Source organism: Pseudochaenichthys georgianus, unplaced genomic scaffold, assembly GCF_902827115.2.
Source record: "Pseudochaenichthys georgianus unplaced genomic scaffold, fPseGeo1.2 scaffold_419_arrow_ctg1, whole genome shotgun sequence".
NCBI lineage: Eukaryota > Metazoa > Chordata > Actinopteri > Perciformes > Channichthyidae > Pseudochaenichthys > Pseudochaenichthys georgianus.
Window position 1 is genome coordinate 20,788 of NW_027262984.1, and position 19,213 is coordinate 40,000.

Sequence of the window (19,213 nt, forward strand, 5' to 3'; positions counted from 1 at the left end):
AGGGGACATATGGTCATGTAGATTTAGCTTAAAGGTGACCTTCAAATGGCTCCCAGGTTGAACAACCCAGCCCCAAAAGTACACACATCCTTTCCTCAAGTAGAAGTACAGATACTTGTGTTTAAAAATACTCTGGTAAAAGTAGAAGTACTGACTAAACTTCTTTACTCAAGTCAAAGTAAAGAGGCTTTGAAGTGTCCTTCAGTAAAAAGTACCCATAGCTAGCAGCTGTTTTAAAGAGTACCTGACCTCCCTTTATATCAATAGAACAATAATGTCATTGTTAGCTAATGAATGTTTCCATGCTGAACAACGGCAACATGACAACGTTTCCTTTGGTCCCTCTTCTTTAGAGAAGACCAGGAAGTGATGGATACACGGATCGTGTTCCAACCAATAGGCACGCAATGACTCTAAAGCAGGGGTGGGGAACCTTTTTCCTCTCAAGGGCCATTTCAATGTTTTCAACATCCTCCGAGGGCCGTACAAATGATTGACCTCTGCTTAAAAATACTAAAATCACAGCCCATTCATTTGGCCTTTCTTTCATGCTGTGCAAAGAAAAAGCAACCTCTGAATCCAGATATCTTGCCATGACTCGCGCATGCATGCACGTGCACAGTTGTGGCATGACCACCAAAACAGAAAGCAAGATGTGTGCAATTTAGTTTCCTATCCATGTGAACATGATTTAAGTGGGGGGGTACCTAACGTCCTCTAAGGGGTCCGGGGGCATGCTCCCCCGGGAAGAATCTTTTTTAAATGTTGAAGTTAAAAGCATCAATCTGGTGCACTTTGAGAGCAACATTAGTAGATCTATGGAAACATCTCTCAACACCCAGATGAAACAGAACTGGAAGCAGATTTTCTTTTTCTTTATGGATATTTTACAAATCACTCTCCTTTCAAACTGTATTCTTCTTTATTAATAACAACTTTTTTTACTGTCATATAGTATTTTATACCCGTTTACTTTATTCTCTTATTTTTTTCTAACTATAACGATCATATAAAGATGTGCCTTTACCTCACTGGTTGTAGAAAAAGCTTCTTATATTCGTTAGCATAGCTAGCTAACCAGATGCTAATAACAACAAAGTTATTGACTGTATGCTCAGTATGACAGATGAACAGATCGCCACTGGGCTTTCAACTAAAGACACAGACACGCAAAAACTGCAGCATGTGCACGGCTCCTTATGGGTACTGACATTTTTGGAAGTGCTGGAGCGGAGCTGCGTTCTGGTGCTCCCCGTCAGAACTACACCCTTGTCTAGTGATGGGTCGTTCGCGAACGATTCGTTCTTTTTGAACGAATCTTTGAAGTGAACGAGGTGAACTGATTCCTCCCACAAAACGATTCGTTCGTTTGAATCGTTGTTTGAACCTTCCGCCAAAAGCTTAAAGATCTTTCAATTTTTTCTTATTTTTTTCTTTGACAGAGATATTCTTTCTTTACCTGCTTAATTCAAACGTTTGCTTCTTCAGTCATTCTAGAAAAATTATTAATATTAGCTTACTATGTTTTGTGAGAGTTTTCGATAATAAGGCTTTGTCGTCCTGTGTTTGTCTTTGTCTACACATTAAAAAAATACATTCTCACCCAGGGTCAACTTCTTTTTTATGTAGGCTAGCTGTAGCTGAGTAGAAATAAAATATAGTGAGTGATACGTTATGAATTCCGATTTTTGTTTCAGTATAATGTCCAAATATAAAGTATTTAGAAAATAACTTTTAAGGACATAAAAGTTGTCGCAAGTTAGTTCATTGGTGAGGGGCCGGGCGCATCCATGTTTGTTGTTTACGTTGTCGACATCAGTCAATCCATTACCTGCCGAGTGCAATGCGCTGTTACAAAAGTGATAGAGTCGAGTAAAGGCTGTGTAGAAACAAGACATATATCCTGTTTTATTTTAGGTAAATGTATTTCATGTTGCAGTGTTGTTCCTGGTTACAGGCCCATGCTTATACAACATTGAACACGTTTGGTGACTTTGGTCACCCCTCCCTCTAATGGTTTGGTCCATTTTAGCATATGTTCGCGCCCCCCCTCCCCCTCTCATCACCGTATTGCGAAATAACGCCTCAGAATCAGATAAAGTGAAAAATAAATAGACGATGGGGTAGTGATTGGTCTAATGGATAGTGAGGTGGGCTGCAGATCGGAAGGTTCTGAGTTCAAATCCCGCCTGGAACACCACCACTAGTGTGCCCTTGAGTAAGGCACTTAGCCCTCAGTTACTCCAGGGAGAATGTCCCTGTAATTGGTAATTGTAGGTCGCTTTGGATAAAAGCGTCAGCTAAATGAAAATGTAATGTAATGTAATGTAACGATGACTGAAAACCGTAAAAGGAGCAGTGTGTGGACGTATTTTAATCAGGTGTCAGCAACACTTTCTTCATGTACCATTTGCAAGGTCCACATATCCACCAAAGGTGGTTCCACAGCAAATCTCCACAGACATTTAAAGACAAAGCACCCCACTGTTCAATTGACTCCTGTCAGATCCCAGCCTGTGGCAGCAGAAGAGACCAGGGATGCGAGCAACGCCACCAATGTACCACCCAATGTTACTACAGGTAGAGGAAAGGAAACACAGAGCAGACTCACCAATTTTGTCTCCAGGCCCATTTGTCCATTAAGGCAGAGGACAGTGGATGAGGAGTTGGCAAGGATGATAGCTCTTGATTTTCAACCATTTTCAATTGTTGAAGATAAGGGGTTTAGAGGCTACACAAAGGCTTTAAATGCTACATATGCCTTGCCTAGCAGGAAAACCTGCTAGGCAATTATTCAATTATCCCTGAAATGTACATCAAGACTTGTGAGAAGATTAAGGAAAAGGTAGGAAGAGCCACAGCCGTATGCCTCACTACTGACTGCTGGACATCCCGTACAACCACCAGTTTCATGTCAGTTACATCATGTCATTTCGTGGATGACTTTGAATTAACTAGTTGTCTACTTGACTGTTTTCAATTCAGTGAAAGGCACACGGTAGACAATCTGTCTGAAAAACTTTTAGGCATTGCCAGAGAGTGGGGCATCAGCGACAAGGTAGTTGCTTGTGTCACTGACAATGCAGCCAACATGATCCTGGCAATCAGGGAAACCGGGTGGAAGCATTTAGCTTGCTTTGCTCACACCCTCAACTTAATTGTTAGGGGGGCCCTTAATTCAATCAAAACAGCGGTGGAAAAAGTAAAGGTCATTGTCGAACACTTTCACAGAAGCACAGTTGCAGCAGAAAAACTAAAGGTCACTCGGCAACAGATGGGATTGCCGGAACTGTGTCTTAAGCAAGATTGCCCAACCCGCTGGAATTCAACATTCTACATGTTGAAAAGATTTGATGAAATGAAGGAGGCAGTCATCACCACACTGGCTTTGGTCAATCCAGGTTTGCTAACCTTGTTTCCAGAAGAGTGGGAGGAAATTAAAGAGGCCTGTGATGTCCTAAAGCCATTTGAGGAAGTCACAGTTGAAGTTAGTAGTGAAAGGTAAGACATTTATATTGATGAAAGATTGTGATTTAGAAATTGTAGTAGGCCTAATTATTCTATTTTTGCATTATGAATTTGTTAATGATATTTATTTTGAAGCCACCCATTGACAACAAATCTAATAATTATCTTAGAGATCCCAGAAGAAATAATTACAAGGAATAACACTTGAGCAGAAATACTATGTTGTTAATAACAATAATAGTACTATTAAAAATATAAAAAAAGAATATGTCTAATAGTTGCTATTGAACCTAAATGTTCTGTATATTTTATTCTTCCAGCTACGTGACTGCCTCAAAGGTTATACTCCTAGCAAGGGGCCTCCAAAGAACAACCTCCAATCTCCACATCGAAAAGTTGACAAGGCCTGTGAGGGAAATGGTTGAAGCCCTGAATGCAGATATGGCTTCAAGATTCCATAGAATGGAATTTCACAAGCTGCTTTCAGAGGCAACAGCTCTGGATCCCAGGTTTAAGAGAAGAGCTTTTACCGATGACCGTGCAGCAGATGAGGCCTTTCAGAGAATTTCCAACGCAGCAGGAAAGGTGAACGTCAATGAGCAGGCTGAGGAAGAGGAACACGAAGCTGAACAGCCAGGGAGTACCTCAAGGGAGAGCGCAGTGTGGGCCGAGTTTGATCAGCGTGTCTCTGGACAGCTTATCAACACGCGCAATTCAACTGCAGAGGCAATTATGGAGGTCCGTTCTTTCTTTGAAGAGGCTATGGTACCCCGGTCTTCTAACCCGCTTGTGTGGTGGAAACATCGGGGTGTGGTCTACCCAAGGCTAACACGGGTCATGATGACAAGGCTTTGCATTGTGGCCACATCTGTCCCTTCAGAGAGAGTCTTCAGCAAAACTGGGCAGATAATAACAGAAAGGTGCAATAGAATTGGCCCTTCAAAAGTGCGCCAACTGGCATTTCTTAATTCAAACCTGCAATAAGATTGCCTTTTGCCATGGCATTTCTTAAAAATGCAGTTTAATATTTATAGTTCATTGTTGCACTATTATTTGTTTGTAATTTTATATTTTCAAAATAATGTTGATAATGTTTGTATTTCTATATTTAGTTACCATTTATTTATATATTTTCTGATATGTATATTTGCTACTAAAGGCATATATATTGCCTATGAATTGGTTATTTTAAATTGCATACATTTAGTTAACGTTTGATTGTTTGGATATAATACACTTTGATCTGGGCCAAATGGAGATCTATGCAATAATTAATTGTTGTTGAATAATTATTTGTTCAGTTGTTAATTTATGTTTTAAATTTGATATTTTGTTTTGCAAAACTAATGTTGATGTTTGTATTTCTATATATAGGCCTCCGTTACATTTTCTGAAATATATTTGCACTGGGCTATGGTTATATTTATATAACTGCATGTATTGCCTATAAACCTGTTCTTTTGAAACAAATAAACAACAATCCAAAGAAAATGCAAGATTTGTTCATGAAAAGTAAATTGCATACTTTAGTACGTGCATGGGTTTGAAAGTATAACGTGTTTAGCCTGCTGTAATACATCGTACATGTATAGTCAGGCACACATGTATGAGATTTAACAATGGCCAATTATATTTCTTAAATAATATGTAGCCTATTTCCAGAGCATAATTCATGAGGCAACAAGCCAGGTGAGGTTGTTATGACCGGCTCGTAGGCCACAACGGAAAGATGAAAAGACGTACACGAGTTTCCAAAAACCACGGCACATTTATTGCGGTTGTTCAGGATAAAGTACAAGATGGATGGACGGACGGACGAGGGGAGAGGATCGCCGTGTTACTCCTCCTGCGGCCGGCTTGGAGAGTCAGGGCCGCCCTGTGACTCCGGGCAGCTGGGCTTAATAGCACCTCCTCGGCTCCGGCCAGATGTCCGCGATCGCGCTGATTGCTCTCTTCAGCTCCACCCCCACCATAAGACCTGTAACACACCTGCACACAGGCTCTGGGGCCGTCACAAGGTGTACAATGTGTTTTAATATCATACATTGTACGCCAGCAAACTTCTTGTACGGACTTCGGCAGTAGTGAAGACTCACTGAAGGAATTAAGTACAAAGACGAATCGTTCGCGAACGTGCAAATCACCAGAAGTCGTTCGCGACCCGGTGAACGAATCAGTGAACGAATCTTTCAAGTGAACTGAATCAAAAGATTTGTGTCCCCGAAGGGAATCGGAATTCCCATCACTACCCTTGTCAGACGAGACGTATACCACGTGACGGCAGGTTAGGCTTGTGTTGTGTTCAAGGACCCTGACCGTGGCCAGGAAAAACAGGCACTCTCTTGTTTAATTATTTTGCGGTCTAGATTTAAAAAAATAATAATTAAAAAAAAAAAATGAAAAATTCTTTTTTGCGTGTGTTTATAAATTACACGAGATTGTCTCGCGGGCCGTATACGGCCCGGGGGCCGGAGGTTCCCCACCCCTGCTCTAAAGAATAATGATCACGCCACCAAACACACATTCAGACTAAAGGAACCAGCCTGTTTGGAAAATGAGAGAAGTAGAAAGTACAGGTATTTGGGTTCAACATGTAAGAAGTAGAAAGTACAGGTATTTGGGTTCAACATGTGAGAAGTAGAAAGTACAGGGATTTGAGTTCAACATGTAAGAAGTAGAAAGTACAGGTATTTGAGTTCAACATGTGAGAAGTAGAAAGTACAGGTATTTGAGTTCAACATGTAAGAAGTAGAAAGTACAGGTATTTGTGTTCAACATGTAAGAAGTAGAAAGTACAGGTATTTGTATTCAACATGTAAGAAGTAGAAAGTACAGGTATTTGTGTTCAACATGTAAGAAGTAGAAAGTACAGGTATTTGAGTTCAACATGTAAGAAGTAGAAAGTACAGGTATTTGAGTTCAACATGTGAGAAGTAGAAAGTACAGGTATTTGAGTTCAACATGTAAGAAGTAGAAAGTACAGGTATTTGTGTTCAACATGTAAGAAGTAGAAAGTACAGGTATTTGTATTCAACATGTAAGAAGTAGAAAGTACAGGTATTTGTGTTCAACATGTAAGAAGTAGAAAGTACAGGTATTTGAGTTCAACATGTAAGAAGTAGAAAGTACAGGTATTTGGGTTCAACATGTAAGAAGTGGAAAGTACAGGTATTTGTGTTCAACATGTAAGAAGTAGAAAGTACAGGTATTTGAGTTCAACATGTAAGAAGTAGAAAGTACAGGTATTTGGGTTCAACATGTAAGAAGTAGAAAGTACAGGTATTTGAGTTCAACATGTAAGAAGTAGAAAGTACAGGTATTTGTGTTAAAATGTAAGAAGTCAAAGTAAAAAGTGGTCAGAAAAATAAGTAGTGGAGTAAAGTACTGATACCAGAAAAATGTACTTAAGTACAGTAACAAAGTATTTGTACTCCACTACTTTCCACCTCTGACTAGAACAGATAATTAAAGGGGTATGTTGTGTATAAAACAGATTTCTCACCCCGTACACCAGCTCCCCGACCATCCCGTTCCAGATCTTCGTCTCCGGGTCCCTGGCTCCGTACTTCCCGTCAGGAACGATGGAGATCTTGTATCGGATGCCGATGTGTTTGGCGATCTCCGAGGCCAGGTCGACGCAGTAACCCTCGTACTGGTCGTTGCCCTCGTACATCTCCCAGTTCTTCTTCAGCATCACGTAGGGACCCTCCTACACAGGGACCACAACCGTGAGACAGACACACAAACACTCGCACAATCCACACAACAACAACAACACAACAGAATGACAAACAAGAAGTACTTTAACACCACCAGGGTCGAGTTAAAACCAAGCCCCCAGGAAGTGCTCCGGACTCTGAGGAAAATATTCGTTGTGTCCAAACGGCGGTACTACCATTTCCGTATCAGTCCGTGACGTCACTGGGCCCAGAAAGACTTTTCCCCATTGACTAACATCGGGAAAGAGACGTCTGTAATTCAGACGTAATTCAATGCTTTTTTTAATACTAAATAAACAACCCAGTATGAACTATTGTAGGGCCCTTAGAATCATTAGGTCCTAAGAGTTGTAAAATGCACTAAAAGCTGAATCTGGATTTATTTTCTCTCTCTTTTAATGACTGATTTTAAATGCCATTTTCTTAATGTCTTTGAATTGCCTTGTGTTGAAAGGTGCTATATAAATAAACTTGCCTTGCCTTGCCTCCATTCAATCTACTTAGCCGAGAGGGGGCGTGGCTTAATGACAGGAGGCGGGGCTTAAGGGAAATTGGAGGATTCGACCACTAGGAGTGCTATAGTGACGGAATTAGTACATCCTTCACTTAAATATATCCTATTATACTATTTGTAGGTATACATTACAGGTCTCAGATATATAAAAATATAAAAAAAAGTGTTTTGCTCAAAATTGGCAACTGTTGGTCAATTCAACAAATACATTTACTATACATAAGTAAGCTGGCACTCTATGAAAAAACTCACAAAACTAAGGTATGTATGGAGTCCTATATGTGGTTACATTTTTCTGAAAATACTTCTACCTACTGTGGGTGATTTGAATGCAGGACTTTTACCTGCAGTAGAGTACTTTTAGACGGTGTTAAGGTCTCCTATTACAGTGTTTTAGGCATATATTACAGGTCTCAGATATATACAAACATGTCTCTGAAGTGTTTTGCTCAAAATACCAAACAGATCATCCATTGTAGCCTCATACCCCTCTATTGCAGCCCTGTAGGGCAGCCCTGTGTAGTTAAGTACATCCTTCACTTAAGTAGACGTAGACGTAATTACTCCATTACAAGCAATAGTCCTGAATTGAAAGGGAAACTTAAGTAGAAGTACAGACGTATTATTTTGTATATATTGATTGTTGTGCTTTAATGTGTGCATATGTATAAAAGTGTCTGTTGATTGTGTATATATTTGTATTCCTCTGGATTGTGGGAAACGGTATTTCGACCTCTCTTTCTGTACACACAAACTGAAAGATTGAAAATAAAATTGCCTACAAATTGTAAAGATTCAAATAGAAGGCAAAATAAGGTCCTTTGTGTTTGCATGCACAAGTATGCAGTTTATGTTTTTTCCAGATGGTTTTTCTCTCCTTTTCATTGAGCAGACGCTTTGTGAAATAACAATTCTAGTAACACAGAAAAGCAGCAGACGAACGGGCGAACATAAATATAAGAAATGTAGGCGTTAAATGTTTTTACATGTGAAGCCTCAAGGACGCACACGATGCACAATTGTTTTGATTTTTACAATGAAACTTCCCAGTTCAGTCGTTTGTGAATGTTTTTTTCTTCAGGACATTTAGATTGTAATCAAAACCAAATTATACCTTTTTGGAGAACAACACTCAGAGAAATCAGCAGTTTGGCATCATCGCTGATTGATGCGCTGCAGTAATTGGGATTATGGCTCATTCCCCTCCAAAATCAAGTCCACATAATCAGAAGCCCGGCGCTGTCACGACACATCGGACTGTTTCCTGATGTTCGCGGGAACAAATCACAGAGCCAAAGCTGCCACATTCACTACACATGCAACCGGCAACAACCTTACATTACATGTTACTTGTAGGCGGATTTTGCGGGGGGGGGGGGGGGGGGGGGGGGCAGTGGCAGCATTGCCCCCCCTAGTGGCTGAAATATGTTACAGCATTACTACGTCGAAAACTGTTCCAATACAAATATTTCGTTTTTTTTTTTTTATTGAGTCAGGCACAATGAGTTTACATTTATACAGTCAATATTTTTATTTATTTTTCCCCTTTCCCTCCCTCCCGGTCCTAGCTAGTAAAATAAATAACTAACTAAATAAATAAGATAGATACCTGTATAGGTAAAAGTAAAGTAATATAGAAGATAATATTAAAAGAAAATGTATATATGTATGTATGTAAATATAAATATAATTTTTTTTTATATTAATATTTCGTATTTTAATAAGGTAGGACACTCGTTAATAATATTGTAGCGTGTTCAAGTAACCAAGGGATGTAGTAGTTATCAAATAAGTATAATATGTGCACAGTTATGATAAGTCTTACAGTTATGTATAATATGTAATCGTAATGCACTGTTGTTGGGGGGAGAGACCGCCCCTTCCATATGAGGGTGTGTACGGCGGGCATGGAAAAGTCATACTCAGTGCGGTGAGCGCTGGCTTTATTGGTATCCGTAGCAACCCACGCAATAGTTGGGACTGTCAGTAAAAAGGTTTCCCCCCCCAAATGTAAAACTCCGCCTATGCATGTTATCCAAAGCGACTCACATACTCAGTACTGTGGGCAATCCCCACTGAAGCACTTTGGGGTGAAGGGTCTCAGGGACTGCAGTGGGGTTTGAACCTGTGCTCCCCTGATCCCAACACCAACGCTCTATCCACTGAGCCACACGCCTCCAACAGAATTTGAAGTTCATTGAGATGCAACTTCCCTTCTACTCATTGTACCTGTACCTCGTGTCTTTTTCATCAAACAATCACATATTTTCTTCCACAGTTGTTCATCTTTGGTGCTGGTTATTTAAGCGCGGCGATGTAGCGTTTCTTACCTAATCATGTCTGCAAAATAATTTCGGGGATTTTATTAGTATTTTTTGCCTCTACTGTGACATGAGAGAAAAGGATGTAAGCCTTTGCAGACCATTGACATGCACTAAAACCTATATGACACTACAGGAAATGGAAAACCCAAAAAGCAGAGTAGGGCCCCTTTAAATGAATTCCACCACTTTGTAGAAACGTCCCCTCTTCGCATTGTTCCTGTCCCGTTTGTCTTTTCATCAAACTATCAGATACTTTCTTCCACAGTTGTTTATCTTTGGTGCTCGTTAGTTAAGCGTGACCATTTCGTGTTTCTTACCTCCACGTCCGCTGAAACACTTCCTATCTTTAAATCCAGATTGAAAACGCACCGATTTGCCGCTGCTTTTAATTGAGCTGCCCATACTCATGTATTCTGTACCTGCTGTGTTTATTTATTTATTTAATTATCTTTGTTTTTAAAAGCCTTTTTAATAGTGTATTCATGCTGTATTAGTTCTTAAATGTCTTTTGCTTTTAATCTGTAAAGCACTTTGAATCGCCACGTGCTGAAAAGTGCTATATAAATACATTTGCCTTGCCGAATCACTTCTGCAGAAAATGAGCAAGAATTTTACTTCTCGGCTCATTTTCTGCTTCTGCGTCTCATGCCTCTACTGTGACATGAGACACGGGGATTTGTTTGCTTTTTCAGCCATTTACATGCACTAAAACCTACATAACACACTACGGGAAAGGAACAACTTCAAGAAGCCGAATAGGGCCTCTTTAACTAACTCCGTGAGTGCCCCCTAGTGGTCCGCGAGTATATTGGTACAATTTCACATTTGAAATAAATAAATAAATGTATGTTTTCCGCACTCTCGCGGGAATATCTCCGCAATGGAGCGAGCTTAAGTTTCACTTTCGATTGCATGATATAGACCAGCGCAACACCTTCGTCACACATGTTGCCACTTGTTCGTACCATTTTCAGGCGATTTGTAATCTGTTCTAGAAAGACTATGTGATTTTGGATATGTGTGGAGTTAGGTGGTCCGCGAGTGTTTTTTTATTGGTTAAGTCCTTGGTATGAAAAAGTTTGAGGAACCCTGCACATCTATCAAAGTAAAACACGTGTGAGCTGTACATGTTGTGAATGTGAACTGAGAGGGTCCGAAGCGCTTGAAGCAGAACAAGGGGGGTGCGTGTTTAATCGTAACGACAGCCTGGCGCTGAATATGCAGGAAGTGTAGAGTGGATGCACGACACACTCAGACAGGAACGAGAGGAGGAGGGAAGTGTGACTCAGCAGAACACGAGGCAGACAGGAAGCTGGAGGGAAGAGTCAGCGTCTGCTCTGCAGGGACACTACGTACTGATATCCACCTGAACATCAGCAGAGAGGACTCTTTAAAGTAGAGACACAACATACTGATATACACCTGAACATCAGCAGGAGAGGACTCTTTAAAGTAGAGACACTACATACTGATATACACCTGAACATCAGCAGGAGAGGACTCTTTAAAGTAGAGACACTACATATTGATATACACCTGAACATCAGCAGGAGAGGACTCTTTAAAGTAGAGACACTACATACTGATATCCACCTGAACATCAGCAGAGAGGACTCTTTAAAGTAGAGACACTACATACTGATATACACCTGAACATCAGCAGGAGAGGACTCTTTAAAGTAGAGACACAACATACTGATATACACCTGAACATCAGCAGGAGAGGACTCTTTAAAGTAGAGACACTACATACTGATATACACCTGAACATCAGCAGGAGAGGACTCTTTAAAGTAGAGACACTACATATTGATATACACCTGAACATCAGCAGAGAGGACTCTTTAAAGTAGAGACACTACGTACTGATATCCACCTGAACATCAGCAGGAGAGGACTCTTTAAAGTAGAGACACTACGTACTGATATCCACCTGAACATCAGCAGGAGAGGAGTCTTTAAAGTAGAGACACTACGTACTGATATCCACCTGAACATCAGCAGGAGAGGACTCTTTAAAGTAGAGACACTACGTACTGATATCCACCTGAACATCAGCAGGAGAGGACTCTTTAAAGTAGAGACACTACATATTGATATACACCTGAACATCAGCAGGAGAGGACTCTTTAAAGTAGAGACACTACATACTGATATCCACCTGAACATCAGCAGAGAGGACTCTTTAAAGTAGAGACACTACGTACTGATATCCACCTGAACATCAGCAGGAGAGGACTCTTTAAAGTATAGACACTACGTACTGATATCCACCTGAACATCAGCAGGAGAGGACTCTTTAAAGTAGAGACACTACGTACTGATATCCACCTGAACATCAGCAGGAGAGGACTCTTTAAAGTAGAGACACTACATACTGATATCCACCTGAACATCAGCAGGAGAGGACTCTTTAAAGTAGAGACACTACGTACTGATATCCACCTGAACATCAGCAGGAGAGGACTCTTTAAAGTAGAGACACTACGTACTGATATCCACCTGAACATCAGCAGGAGAGGACTCTTTAAAGTAGAGACACTACGTACTGATATCCACCTGAACATCAGCAGAGAGGACTCTTTAAAGTAGAGACACAACATACTGATATACACCTGAACATCAGCAGGAGAGGACTCTTTAAAGTAGAGACACTACATACTGATATACACCTGAACATCAGCAGGAGAGGACTCTTTAAAGTAGAGACACTACATATTGATATACACCTGAACATCAGCAGGAGAGGACTCTTTAAAGTAGAGACACTACATACTGATATCCACCTGAACATCAGCAGAGAGGACTCTTTAAAGTAGAGACACTACGTACTGATATCCACCTGAACATCAGCAGGAGAGGACTCTTTAAAGTAGAGACACTACGTACTGATATCCACCTGAACATCAGCAGGAGAGGACTCTTTAAAGTAGAGACACTACGTACTGATATCCACCTGAACATCAGCAGGAGAGGACTCTTTAAAGTAGAGACACTACGTACTGATATCCACCTGAACATCAGCAGAGAGGACTCTTTAAAGTAGAGACACAACATACTGATATACACCTGAACATCAGCAGGAGAGGACTCTTTAAAGTAGAGACACTACATACTGATATACACCTGAACATCAGCAGGAGAGGACTCTTTAAAGTAGAGACACTACATATTGATATACACCTGAACATCAGCAGGAGAGGACTCTTTAAAGTAGAGACACTACATACTGATATCCACCTGAACATCAGCAGAGAGGACCCTTTAAAGTAGAGACACTACTACTGATATCCACCTGAACATCAGCAGGAGAGGACTCTTTAAAGTAGAGACACTACGTACTGATATCCACCTGAACATCCGCAGGAGAGGACTCTTTAAAGTAGAGACACTACATACTGATATACACCTGAACATCAGCAGGAGAGGACTCTTTAAAGTAGAGACACTACGTACTGATATCCACCTGAACATCAGCAGGAGAGGACTCTTTAAAGTAGAGACACTACATACTGATATACACCTGAACATCAGCAGGAGAGGACTCTTTAAAGTAGAGACACTACATACTGATATACACCTGAACATCAGCAGGAGAGGACTCTTTAAAGTAGAGACACTACATACTGATATACACCTGAACATCAGCAGCAGAGGACTCTTTAAAGTAGAGACACTACATACTGATATACACCTGAACATCAGCAGCAGAGGACTCTTTAAAGTAGAGACACTACATACTGATATACACCTGAACATCAGCAGGAGAGGACTCTTTAAAGTAGAGGAAGTGATTTCCCCACTTATCTGAGTCTATAAATCAGTTCGTAAAAGGCTCCACTTGCAGACTTTAAATAATCAGGCGAGGCCACATCTGTCTCTCGACATGTCACAGGTCGTTAGATGTAAGCGTTGCACGGCAGCAGGCTGCATGTTGAAACAGGAGCAGTTCCTGAGTTGTGTTTGCTTGACATCGCCTCGAGCGAGTAACCCAAAGCCTCCTCGGTGCAGAGAGAGCATGCTCCAGATGCTATACTTTACAACACAGTGATTCATCTAGTCTGCAGTATTAGGACACAATGATCACCATCTGAAATCTAGGCTGGTCATGTTTTCGGCAACCAATCACAGAGCCTGGAAACAACAGAATGTGAAGTTCATTGAGATGCAACTTCCCTTCCACGCGTTGTATCAATCAATCAATCAATCAATCAATCAATCAATCAATCAATCAATCAATCAATCAATCAATCAAACAATCAATGTCTATTTATAGCCCAATATCACACATGTTGCATTTGTCTCAGTGGACTTCACAGTGTGTACAGAATATCAGTATGACAATACGACACCCTCTGTCCTTAGACCCTCTGTCCTCAGACCCTCTGTCCTCAGACCCTCTGTCCTCAGACCCTCTGTCCTCAGACCGTCTGTCCTCAGACCGTCTGTCCTTAGACCCTCTGTCCTTAGACCCTCTGTCCTCAGACCGTCTGTCCTCAGACCCTCTGTCCTCAGACCCTCTGTCCTCAGACCCTCTGTCCTTAGACCCTCTGTCCTCAGACCCTCTGTCCTCAGACCCTCTGTCCTCAGACCGTCTGTCCTTAGACCGTCTGTCCTTAGACCCTCTGTCCTCAGACCCTCTGTCCTCAGACCGTCTGTCCTCAGACCGTCTGTCCTCAGACCCTCTGTCCTTAGACCCTCTGTCCTCAGACCCTCTGTCCTCAGACCATCTGTCCTCAGACCGTCTGTCCTCAGACCCTCTGTCCTTAGACCCTCTGTCCTTAGACCCTCTGTCCTCAGACCGTCTGTCCTTAGACCGTCTGTCCTTAGACCCTCTGTCCTTAGACCCTCTGTCTTCAGACCCTCTGTCCTTAGACCCTCTGTCCTCAGACCGTCTGTCCTCAGACCGTCTGTCCTTAGACCCTCTGTCCTCAGACCCTCTGTCCTTAGACCCTCTGTCCTTAGACCCTCTGTCCTCAGACCCTCTGTCCTTAGACCCTCTGTCCTCAGACCCTCTGTCCTTAGACCCTCACATCGTACAAGGAAACACTTCCAGAGAAAACCCACAGTTTAAAGGGAACATGGAGAAACCTCAGGGAGAGCAGCAGAGGAGGGATCCCTCTCCCAGGACGGACAGACTGCAATAGATGCCGTGTGTAAATCCAAGAGATAATACATTTTACAACATAGTATGGAGAGTCTCGCCCTCATGTACATTCCCAAAGATATTGAAGGGACTGTAATTCTGTATATATTGATTGTTTTGAAACGGAGGATGCTATAAAGCAGTGGTATGAAGGAAATCATCGTGCAATAACAAAGCGTTTTCCCTTACAAATATTTAACTAAAGAGTGGCAATCGTTCTGACACTTATAACATACGCAATAACACAATCAAAATGTTTAAAGACACATGAAACTGCTGTGGAGGTCTCAAACTGCTGGTTGACTCACAATATTGATTTAAAGATTCCCTTTAGCGTTTACTTCCTGTCTGTCTTCTTCTGCTGTTCCCTTTAGTGTTTACTTCCTGTCTGTCTTCTTCTGCTGTTCCTTTTAGTGTTTACTTCCTGTCTGTCTTCTTCTGCTGTTCCCTTTAGTGTTTACTTCCTGTTTGTCTTCTTCTGCTGTTCCATTTAGTGTTTACTTCCTGTCTGTCTTCTTCTGCTGTTCCTTTTAGTGTTTACTACCTGTCTGTCTTCTTCTGCTGTTCCTTTTAGTGTTTACTTCCTGTCTGTCTTCTTCTGCTGTTCCTTTTAGTGTTTACTTCCTGTCTGTCTTCTTCTGCTGTTCCCTTTAGTGTTTACTACCTGTCTGTCTTCTTCTGCTGTTCCCTTTAGTGTTTACTACCTGTCTGTCTTCTTCTGCTGTTCCCTTTAGTGTTTACTTCCTGTCTGTCTTCTTCTGCTGTTCCTTTTAGTGTTTACTTCCTGTCTGTCTTCTTCTGCTGTTCCCTTTAGTGTTTACTTCCTGTTTGTCTTCTTCTGCTGTTCCATTTAGTGTTTACTTCCTGTCTGTCTTCTTCTGCTGTTCCTTTTAGTGTTTACTTCCTGTCTGTCTTCTTCTGCTGTTCCTTTTAGTGTTTACTTCCTGTCTGTCTTCTTCTGCTGTTCCTTTTAGTGTTTACTTCCTGTCTGTCTTCTTCTGCTGTTCCTTTTAGTGTTTACTTCCTGTCTGTCTTCTTCTGCTGTTCCTTTTAGTGTTTACTTCCTGTCTGGCTTCTTCTGCTGTTCCCTTTAGTGTTTACTTCCTGTTTGTCTTCTTCTGCTGTTCCATTTAGTGTTTACTTCCTGTCTGTCTTCTTCTGCTGTTCCCTTTAGTGTTTAGTTCCTGTCTTCTTCTGCTGTTCCTTTTAATGTTTACTTCCTGTCTGTCTTCTTCTGCTGTTCCCTTTAGTGTTTACTTCCTGTCTGTCTTCTTCTGTTGTTCCCTTTAGTGTTTACTTCCTGTCTGTCTTCTTCTGCTGTTCCCTTTAGTGTTTACTACCTGTCTGTCTTCTTCTGCTGTTCCTTTTAGTGTTTACTTCCTGTCTGTCTTCTTCTGCTGTTCCCTTTAGTGTTTACTTCCTGTTTGTCTTCTTCTGCTGTTCCATTTAGTGTTTACTTCCTGTCTGTCTTCTTCTGCTGTTCCCTTTAGTGTTTAGTTCCTGTCTTCTTCTGCTGTTCCTTTTAATGTTTACTTCCTGTCTGTCTTCTTTTGCTGTTCCCTTTGGTGTTTACTTCCTGTCTGTCTTCTTCTGCTGTTCCCTTTAGTGTTTACTTCCTGTCTGTCTTCTTCTGCTGTTCCCTTTAGTGTTTAGTTCCTGTCTTCTTCTGCTGTTCCTTTTAATGTTTACTTCCTGTCTGTCTTCTTCTGCTGTTCCCGTTAGTGTTTACTTCCTGTCTGTCTTCTTCTGCTGTTCCCTTTAGTGTTTACTTCCTGTCTGTCTTGTTCTGCTGTTCCTTTTAATGTTTACTTCCTGTCTGTCTTCTTCTGCTGTTCCCTTTAGTGTTTACTTCCTGTCTGTCTTCATCTGCCGTTCCCTTTAGTGTTTACTTCCTGTCTGTCTTCTTCTGCTGTTCCCTTTAGTGTTTACTTCCTGTCTGTCTTGTTCTGCTGTTCCTTTTAATGTTTACTTCCTGTCTGTCTTCTTCTGCTGTTCCCTTTAATGTTTACTTCCTGTCTGTCTTTTTCTGCTGTTCCCTTTAGTGTTTACTTCCTGTCTGTCTTCTTCTGCTGTTCCCTTTAGTGTTTACTTCCTGTCTGTCTTCTTCTGCTGTTCCCAGGAACCAGGTTCAGATGCCCTTAATTTGTATTAAATATATCAATAAACCCCAGGGGGAAAGGGTTGGGGTTAGGTAGCAGTTCAACCATATTAGCATACATTAAATAAATACTTTTACAAACATAAGAAGTTCAAGTATGTATAGTGGACTCTCGTCTTATTATAACTGCATTTAAAAAATAAAAATAAATCAACTTTGAAGGCTTTAGCTGTCCTACTACATGTGATAAAGTGAAGCAGGACCATGTTTACTACAAACCTGTACAAGCAATGTCTGAAGTTCATTTAATTACATTTTTATTTACACGTCTCCAACTCACAATAGAAGTTATCTAAAGCACGACAGTTGTACCGAAGCTCGAGCAATGCGTAATTTACAAGCGGATGTTGGCAGATGCTTCTGGATCAGAGCGGGGACATGTGAGTGATGACGGCAGCAGCAGATAACAAGATGCTGTCAGTGTTTCTGGCACGAGAAGAGAGGACCGACAGCCAATCAATGATCCCAAACACACTGCTGCACTCACGGCCTAACGAGGCTAATTAAACATGCCATTAACGCACGCACGCACACACACACGCACGCACACACACATACACACACACACACACACACACGTTACAGGACCAACTTAACAGAGTGGTGCAGCGATGACGTATCTTTTGTCTGAGCTGGAAGTTAGCATTTTTTCTTGATTTTTCTTTTGTATTCCCGATTTCCTTTAATTTGATTTGTCTGAAAGCACATGATAGATACAAATTGAATTTATGTTAATTCCAGAAAAGGACGTTTGTTTGTTCTGAACTATCATTAACTTAATTAGCTGTTGTTAATTTGTCTTAATGACGGCTGAACGGATGATCGTTGTAGTTGATTGTTAATTACACGAGATCAGTCGCTTAAATGTGTATTTAAAAACTCTAAATTGGACAGAAGCTATTTGCCTTTACGCTCTGATGACAGAGTGGTTTTACGATACGGCTTGCGAACTGCTCCGATATAACTGATGCTAAAACACGGAAAGGAGGACTGCTGCAATATACCACCGGGACACTTCATTAGGTTTAAACAAACATGACTCTCACCAACATCTAAAGCGGGAAAGGCAGCCGTAATGTTCCTGTAATACCATGCTGCATAAAGCGTGATGGATATGAGCAGGGATGATTATGAGAGCATCGGTCTTTCTAAGCTGGTGTAATGCTAACAGGAAGTGTGTAATGGACTGTACGCTGGGGCAGGTAGTCAGAGAAAGGGACAGGTTTACAGCAGACTTATTTACCACCTCACTTTATTCACCTTATGCTGCTGGCGGCGTCAGCACTGTTTTAATATGTTGGTACATCTGTTTAATGTGTACTTCTATGACTTTGCATAGCATCACCAACCTTGTCGACTATGACTTGCCAAATAAACTGTTTATAAGCTTTTGAATTAATTTGCGTTACTAACATATGATATATTTGGCAATGTACAGCCATGTTTGCAGCTGCTGCTGTATGAGACCAGCCGATTGGTTTAAACAATCACGTCAACAATGCTGTTATAACTCTCATGGCCAGAAGGGCCGACACAATTCTGCACTGCAAGATAATCACAAAGAGATAATTCATATATATTATATTAATGTGGCGGTAGCTAGTTTTAACAAACATTGTCTAGCCAGCTTATACGAAGCTAATGTACGCTATCGCCCGTTAAATAGATAGCACACATGAGCTAGCTTTCAAATAAGAGTGTTAACTTTCACTAGCCAGCTTACACGAAGCTAATGTACGCTATCGCCCGTTAAATAGATAGCACACATGAGCTAGCTTTCAAATAAGAGTGTTAACTTTCACTAGCCAGCTTGCTAGCTAACGCAAGCTAGTTTACTCATTAGATAAGAAACGTTAGCTAGCTAGCTTGTTAGATAGATAGATA

General features: G+C 41.1%; 1 protein-coding gene across 1 annotated transcript in view; it reads right to left on the reverse strand.

The window, feature by feature from the left end:
• LOC117442375 (glutamate receptor 4-like) overlaps positions 1–19,213 on the reverse strand; it is a gene marked incomplete at its 3' end in the record, with an annotated part of 156,824 nt that overhangs the window by 17,780 nt on the left and 119,831 nt on the right. The window contains exon 7 of the mRNA XM_034078375.1: positions 6,971–7,177. Within this exon, the coding sequence (XP_033934266.1) occupies positions 6,971–7,177 (207 nt within the window). The remainder of the gene's footprint in view (positions 1–6,970; positions 7,178–19,213) is intronic.